General features: G+C 47.9%; 1 protein-coding gene across 9 annotated transcripts in view; it reads right to left on the reverse strand.

Annotated features, from left to right (window-relative positions):
- Nucleotides 1–3687, reverse strand: part of CSNK1A1 (casein kinase 1 alpha 1) — a 38462-nt gene extending 34775 nt beyond the window's left edge. For all 9 annotated transcript variants that reach the window (XM_081091036.1, XM_081091033.1, XM_081091031.1 and 6 more), the window contains exons 1-2: nucleotides 2563–3687; nucleotides 1803–1909 (exon numbers count right to left, since the gene is read on the reverse strand). In XM_081091036.1, coding sequence (XP_080947162.1) covers nucleotides 1803–1909; nucleotides 2563–2685 — 230 coding nt within the window. In that variant the 5' untranslated portion in view covers nucleotides 2686–3687. The remainder of the gene's footprint in view (nucleotides 1–1802; nucleotides 1910–2562) is intronic.
- Between the last annotated feature and the right edge of the window lie 4843 nt (nucleotides 3688–8530).

Here is an 8530-nt window from a genome sequence, read left to right on the forward strand (position 1 = left end):
GGTACCAGTGTCGTTATTAAATAAAAGCTACTGGATAAAAAGGCATGTATTTAATTTGGGTTCAGCACTGAAAATGCCAGGTGTTTAATGCCTTTTTTTAAAAATGCCTTCTGAAAATGATTTCAAATATATTAAATTCAACCTGTCTTGTGAAATTTACAAAATCTCCCAATATGGATAAATCTAAAAAGCATTATGCTAAGTGAGAGAAGCCAGACACAAATGTTACCTCATATATGATTGCATTTACATGAAATTCTAGGAAAAACTAGTGATGAAAGCAAATCAACCGGGGCCAGGGATGGAGAGATTACATACAAAGGGAAAAGAGTTTAAAATTTTTAGGCTAATGCAACTGACATTTTCTTTGAGAAGGAAAATATGTAGGTATTTAAATAGAAATTTTCATTCTTCCACAGTAACAAATTTACTTTCCCACAAAGCAGGGTGTTTTTTGTTTTTAGGGATGGGAATTAAAATCTCAAATCTGGATCATTTTAGATTTCATATTAACCTTTATCTCAAAAGATAAACCTGGGATTTTCTTCCAAATAATTTACTTTATCACTTAACAACCAACAGAACATTTCATTATTCAATTCTCCCTTTAAAATGTCTATCAACATTGGAAATTGTTTCAGGATAGTGTTAATCTGGTTGTTTCCCCATCAGAATGAATGTATGTAATCTAGCCCTTAATTCAAGATTGGAGGAATAGAAATTGGAAAAGGAAGCCACAGTACATACCAATTCCACTTAATTCTCAACTACCCTGGATCTTTGTTATTTTTGAGTAACTGCTGGAGAATCGCTGGGTTTTAAGCTATCTTTTAGTATCTATTCTAGGAAAGGACTCTTTAATCTCAAAAACCAAACTATTCTAAAACCTTTTAAACATTTTCCCTGATGTGACTGACAACTCAACAGGTTAAAGTTACTTATCAAACTGTGGTTTCGTGATGAAGCTTTCTTTTAATATAACTGAGATCTAAGTATAAATTTCAACATAGCGCTGCGCTCAAACTGCCTTTGCCATTACCCGTAGAAATTTAGTACAGACTGAAATGCAGCCAACACTGCCATTCTTGAGAGAGTAATTAACACCTTGAGAAGGACTTCGCATAGTATAATTTAGTAATTTCACGTCGCATCTGCTGCAGAGATCGCAGACTGTCATTATGCCATCTCCTTCCTTGAACCCCACTACCACCCGCAGCTTTCTTCTTGGCTTTTCAAAGGTTTAATCCACTCAGGTCCGCTAACGGGGGAACCGAGGCACCTTCCCTTGCGAACCCACGCAGAGAAAAGGGCAGGAAAATGCGGTGGAGTCACGTCGCTCCGCCATTTTCTAAGCGGAGGAGGAAGACATGTTGGAACAAAAACACAACAAAAGAGCAGCCATTTCCCAAGCCAGCTCCAACAGCAGCCCGCGCTGGCGGGGCCGGTCCCCTCGGCACCTCCACATCCACCTCCCCGGGCAAACCCAGCGCATCCGAGGTGCCGGCGGAGGAAGCCGCCTCCGACCGCGCCGCGCAGGGATCGGGGCTGACCCGCAGGCCCACGAACCGCAGCGCCTCGGGAAGGACGACGCACGCCGGACGGGGCCGAGTGCCAGCCACGGAAAAGCGACATTAAGTTGACAAACTGAACTGTACTCGGTGCTTGTGCCGACGAACGGTTCAAAGGAAACCACTGGCTAAAGGCAACCAGGTACCACTCAAGTCCCAGGGCCCGGCTGCAGCTGGTCCTGCTACCTGCCTCGGCCCCGGCCCCACTCCCGACCCGTGCGCCGGGGTTCTTACCGTATGTGGGGGATGCCAACCCCACCCTGAAGAATCTTATAGAGTTTGCTCTCGTACAGCAACTGCGGGTGCCGGGCCTTCTGGGACTCTAGCTTCACGGCCACTTCCTGCGGGGGGGAGAGGGGATCATGGCATCAACGTCCCTGCGGGCTCCATGCCGCTCGGGAAGGAAGGGAGACATTAGCCAGGCTCCAACTCGTGACCCGAAGGTGAAAGTGGGAGGCCGCGGGGAGAGAGCTCCCTTTGTCATCATAAAAGGAGGGCTCCGGCCTCAAAGGCCTTTTCAGGGGGCAGTGACGAAATCCGCACGTCCTCTCCAGTGCAGGGCAATGATTCATGCAGAAAACCCAAGGAGAGGTTATGAAGAAATCGGGCGATCGGAAGCCGTCCTGATTAGAACAAGAAGCCCACTCGAATTAATATATGTGTGTGTGTATATATATATATATATGTATATATATATGTATATATATATATATATGTATAATCACATATCGCAGGAAAAAGATTTTGCCGTTTTCACTTTAAACGACGGTAAAATAGATTACAATACGGGGAAACTTCCCAGTCCACCCAAGCTTTCTATCGTGGTCTTTCCCTTTTAGGGCAGGAGCGTGGGAGAGCTTCCTAAGCCAGGGGAGCGGGCTCCCTCCGGACCCCGGTGCGTGCGTTGGGGGGGGGAGGGGGAGAAGGTCCGAGCAGTTGGGGGGGCGGGGGGAGCAGGAGCAGCGTCGTCGCGAACCCCACCCCAGGGGATTACCTCGCCATTGGTGATGTTGATCGCCAGATAAATGTCCCCGAAGGAGCCAGACCCGATCTTCCGTACCAGTTTGTATTTCCCTCCGACAATGAACTCGGCCTTGGAGCCGCTGCTGCTCGCCATCGTGGGAGACGAAGGCGGAGGCTGGGGCCCAGCCCCGACACCTCGGAGAGGAGGACGCGGGCCGCTGGGCTGGTCCCCTGAGCAAGGCTGCGGAGGAGGGCGGCAGGGAACCGAGCACGCCGGCTTCTGGCGTCACAGGGCCGCGAATCCGCCGAGGGGAACCCGATCACGGCCGCCCAGTCAGGTTTCTTTTTGCTCGGCTGCAGTTTGTGCGGGGTTCTCGCGGCTCCCCGGCTGGGCCACTTGTGTCCGGGCGGCCGCCACTGCCTCGCTTTCGCGGCGACGTCGCGGGCTGGAAAAGGGGCGCAGTGAGTTAGGGCGGTGATACCGCTGCCACCACTGCCGCCGGCTCCCGCCCGGAGGGACCCCTGTCACTCCGCCGACGCCGCCATCTTGTTACTCCGGCTCCAGCCAACGCAAAATGCCCCCAGTCCCCGGGAGCCGCTTCTTCACGGCGCAGAGCACTCTGGGAAAGACTTCTCAGCACAAGCCCCGGAGGGTCGGCAGTGAGAAGAGGGCGGAACCGGACCCGTGAAAGTCGCGGCTCACGCTCCAAGCGTCACCCGTCACCGCCCAACTGCTCATGCGTACTGCAGCCCGGCTGACTGCGCAGGCGCGCGGTGGCAAGCTCCTCACTCCCGCCCCCGGCTCATTCTCACTTCCGGTCGTCGGCTGTTCCAGTCTTGCTACCTGTTTGTTAGTCACCTCGGCAACGCCCGGTCCCGGAAAGGCCTGGCGGCGCCAGGCCTCCGGAGCAGTTAGAGAGGAGTCACCTTCATTGTTCTTGTAAGATGGAAGCTTCAGGTCTTGGAGTTGGGCATTGACCTTCGCTTTCTGAGGCGGTTTTAAACCTTTGATCTTTCCGCCGCTCCCTCCGCCCCCGTCTGGCCTAGCCCAGCTCCATTTGTTTTGAAAGGAGCTGTCGCCTCTGGTGGAGAGGCAGAGGAAAGCAGCCCAGGACTGGCTGGGTTTGTTCAGGGCTCTCCAAAAATCAATAAAAACATATTTAAAGATAAATGAGTAGCCAAGCCAGTGTTGCTCAGTGGTTGAGCGTGGACCTTGGAACCAGGAGGTCAGGGTGGGATTCCTGGGGAGGGCACATGTCCGGGTTGTGGCTCCATCCCCAGGAGGGACATGCAGGAGGCCGCCCATCCATGGTTCTCTCTCACCATCGGTGTTTCTGTCTCTCCCTTTCCCTTCCTCTCTGAAGTCAATAAAAATGAATTTATAAATAAATTTTAAAAAATAGAATTGTACTTTATGCTGCGGTTTTATAAAATGGTGCTAATGGTAGGTAGCAGTTTTGTTGTTTTGCTAATATCCTTATTTGACAAAATTAAAGTTGACATTTTATCTGCCCTCTTTTTTTTTTTAACTTTTATAAGCTTTTGAAACCCCACACTCTGGAACCCATTCGTTTAAATGACTTTTAGAAGGCCTTCCACTGAGATTCTATGATTTTGTGTATATATTTGATGTCTCTGCATTTGTTTCCAGCACTGACAGTACCCAGCAAAATGATATGAGTGGCCATAGCCTTTTCAAATGTTATTTCATTTTACTCCATCTTAAGATGTAAGTTTGTCAGACTTAAGAAGGACAAAGGTTGGTTTTTGTTGTTTGTTTTTTAAGGAAGTGAAGTTTTTAGGTGTTAGCTATGACTCAGCCTTTCCCTTAAAATCATGTATCATTTACTTTCAGCCTCAGCAATTGAAGAATTACCTGTTTGAGGTGCTATTACTTTAAAGGTACAAGACATTCTGTGCTTATTGAATCAGCAGCAGCTTTGGTGTGATGGAAGGAGTCTTCTAAAATGTGCCAAAATGCAATTTCTAACTCCCGGATCAGATGAATTCACTGAAAATATAATCAAAAGTGTAGGCCTAGGGTGGGCTGGGTGAAGGGGGGAGGGCGTGGGAAACGGGGACATCTGTAATACCATCTGCAATTAAAAGGTATAGGATAAAATGTTAGACTTCGAGGGAGATATCACATCTAGTTCAATAATCATATATTTTTTAAATATATTTCACTGATTTTTCACAGAGAGGAAGGGAGAGGAATAGAGATTTAGAAACATCGATGAGAGAGAAACATCGATCAGCCGCCTCCTGCACACTCCCCAGTGGGGATGTTCCCGCAACCAAGGTACATGCCCCTGACCGGAATCGAACCCGGGACCTCTCAGTCCGCAGCCGACGCTCTATTGCCCGCAACCAAGGTACATGCCCCTGACCGGAATCGAACCCGGGACCTCTCAGTCCGCAGGCCGACGCTCTATCCACTGAGCCAAACCAATCACGGCTCAGTAATCATATTTTTAAATGCTTTAGAATTTCCACATATCAATTATGCCCTACTAGGACAAAAGTGGCTTGCCCAAGATCATACAGATGCTATTAGAGGCAAAGAAAGGACTAGAACCCCCAACCTCTAACAGGAAGAAAGATAAAAAGGAAAGGGTAGGATGCAGATGGGACAGTCATGCCACAGTGAATACTTCTATGTTCATAGAGAGGTCAAGATGAATTGAAAACAAATTTTTCAGCCCTAGTGTTTACCTTAGAAAAGGTCACTGTCCCCAGAGTATGCTTTGAGTAAAATGATACGGACAAGCACAAGAAGTATAGAGGGATGTTGTAAGAAGGAAAATGAAACACAAGGGCAGCCTGCCAATTTCTAGAGTTGTTTGTTGCAAATAAGTAGGAAAAATGGAATGCCTTAGAATATGTCACTGTTTCAGGTGTTAACTGTTACACAGCCTCGTGTATGATCGGTTATCAGGTAAGTTAGTGGAGTGATAGAAAACATGAGGACATCAGAAATGTCCTTCTGGGTCAGTGATAATCCATTCAGCCTGTTTTCCAGTCACTGACTATGACAGCAATTTCTGTGTCCCTTTCTTGTTTCAGTTCCTTCCACCCTCTGCTGTGTTTCAGAAGGTTTTGTGAAAGTGGACTCTATCTATGACAGCAACTTCAAACACATTTGAGATATTCCATGAACATTTCTTACTTTTTATGTTGTCATTAACCATAAATTTATTTCAATCAATTTTATTTGAACTTATACTTTTGACCCATAAGGCTTCAAGACTCTAAAGATGAATAAATTCCATGTGTATGCTACTCAATGATCTTTTAATAATCATATATATATATATATATATATATATATAATCTACACTAATAAAAGAGAAAAATGGTAATTGGCGTACGGCGATACCCTTTTCATTGGCTAATCAGGGCTATATGCAAATTAAATGCCAACTAAGATTGGCAGTTAACTGCTAACAAGATGGAGGCTAATTTGCATATGTAGGCACAATGCAGGGAGGCGAAAGGGAAAGCAAGAAGAAGCCCCCTGCCACTGACAGTGATCTGAAACCCAGGGGGGAGCTAAGAGCTGGGGTCAGGGCAAAGGCGGCCCTGGGGCCGCCTTTGCCCTGCCCCCCAGCCATGATCGGAGAATCAGGCACCTTTGCCACCCTGGCCAGTGATAGCAGGAAGTAGGGGTGGAGCCAGCGATGGGAGCTGGGCACGGTCGAAGCTGGCAGTCCCGGGAGCTAGGGGTCCCTTGCCTGGGCCTAAAGCAAAGCCCACGATCGCGGCGCCCCCCGCTGCCACTGCAGGTCCCCGCTGCCTGGGCCGGACGCCTAGGCCAGAGGCGTTAGGCCTGGGCAGGGGCGGAGCCTGCAACCGGGGGGAGCTGGGGGTCCCCTGCCCAGGCCTGACACCTCTGCCGGAGGCCTCAGGCCTGGTCAAGGGGCCGATCCAGTGATTGGTGATCGGAGGGTGATGAGGGTCAACTCCTCTGGCTGAGGCATCAGGCCTGGGTGGGGGGCGGAGCCGGGGATTGGGGGGATATGATGTTCCCCTTGCCCAGGCCTGAAGCCTGGGTCAGAGGCGTCAGGTTGGGCGGGGGGTGGAGCAAGCGATCAGAGGGAGATGGGAGTCCCCTGCCCAGGCATGATTCCTGGGCCAGAGGCCTCAGGCCTGGGCGGGGGACAGAGCCAGTGATCGGGGGGAGATGGGGGTCCCCTGTCCAAGCCTGACACCTCTGGCGGAGGCGTCAGGCCTGGGCAAGGGGCCGATCAGGCGATCGGAGGGTGATGGGGATCAACGCCTGAGGGCTCCCAGTATGTGAGGGGGGCAGGCTGGGCTGAGGGACACTCCCCCCCCCCCGCCCACACCCAGTGCACGAATTTCGTGCACCGGGCCCCTAGTATATATATAATCACTATTCTTTTCCTTATAAAAGTGACAAATATTCACTTGAAAATTTTAAGTAAATCAGAAAAAAGAAAACAAAAATCTCTTAGAGCCCTAACTGGTTTGGCTCAGTGGATGGAGCGTCAGCCTTCGGACTGAAGAGTCCCAGGTTCGAATCCGGTCAAGGGCATGTACCTTGGTTGAGGGCACATCCCCAGTAGGGGGTGTGCAGGAGGCAGCTGATCGATGTATCTCTCTCATCGATGTTTCTAACTATCTGCTGGGGTCCAGCCCCAGCAGGTCCAGGGGTTCCCAAAGGTGTGGACGGAGTCGGCGAAGAAGGAATGACAGGGAGACAGCGTTCAGTTGGTCATCATAGCCAGGTTCTCTCTTTATTGTCCTATTACATCTATATGTATACTATTTGATCCCATAAGCATGCCTCTATAATTACATCATGGTATGTTTTGGGTCAGGTTCTACAATTCCTTGTTTCTTATCTGACCTTAGCCAAAAATCCTGTCTCTATCTAGTTCTGTTGATGTTAATCTTGTCTAGGTTAATCTCTGTGTTCCATTACAAGGGCTATTCCAAGGTCGCTGCTCTACTGATAGGCTACAAGGAAGTGACTGAAGGAGATTATCCTACCCAGTAAAGGTTATGTCCTCCCAGCCTCGCTGCTTGTCTTCCCTGGGACTGCCCTGTGGCAGTGGGTCTTCAGGGCTATAGGCTTTGGTGCTTTCCCTGATGGGCAGATCCCTGAGGATGTGGGCCCAACAAGTCCCAAATTTATTGCCAACAGTCTTAGTCCAAGTTCTTCATAAGTAGTACATGGTATTTCTGTAACATTAGGGGGATTTACTGATTTATTCTCTTCCTTAGTCCTGTTAACCCCTAACCTGGGGAAACAACCTTTCTCGGGGAGGTGGTCCTGGTTAAAACACATAGCGCTTAAGAGGGGAGCAAACATCTGTCATATACGCCAGGTCCCTTGAAACATAAGCTGTGCAGATGTTTCTTCCCTGCAGCGACTGCGTCAAGCAGCAAGGGTGGACCGGCTTCCAGCATCTATCCCTCTCCCTTCCTTTCTGTAAGAAATCAATAATATATATATTTTTAAAAATCTCTTAGAGATAACAAATGTTAACATTTTGTGTTATATAAATGTACAGTCTTTTTTCTGTGCGTCTCGTGTGCATGCTGTATGTATATGTATGTATACATATATTTGATTTTATTTCTTAAAACTTGCAACAAGTAATCATAGTGCACATTCAGTTTTGAGACTTGTTTTTTTCATTTAGTGATTTGTTTGGGTCATGTTCCCATGAGTAAATAATCTTCCAAAATACCATTTTTAATGTCTATATATTAAATATGTATTGTATTGATGGAACATTTAACCAATCCCAATTTAGTATTGCAGTTATTTTCAAACTTTTGCTAGTAGTATAAACAATGCTTTAATGAATATTACTGTAGTAAATCTTTGCTCATATCCAAAATTAATTGGTTTATGTATATTTCTGGAAATGCTACTGGTCTTAAAGCCCCTTGTATAATAAAAAAACAACTTCTGCTTCTGTTTTGGTACAGTTTGTGATGGATAAAACTATGTTCATGTGTTATCCTAT

This window comes from Myotis nattereri, assembly GCF_964212035.1.
Source record: "Myotis nattereri genome assembly, chromosome: 5".
NCBI classification, from domain to species: Eukaryota; Metazoa; Chordata; class Mammalia; order Chiroptera; family Vespertilionidae; genus Myotis; species Myotis nattereri.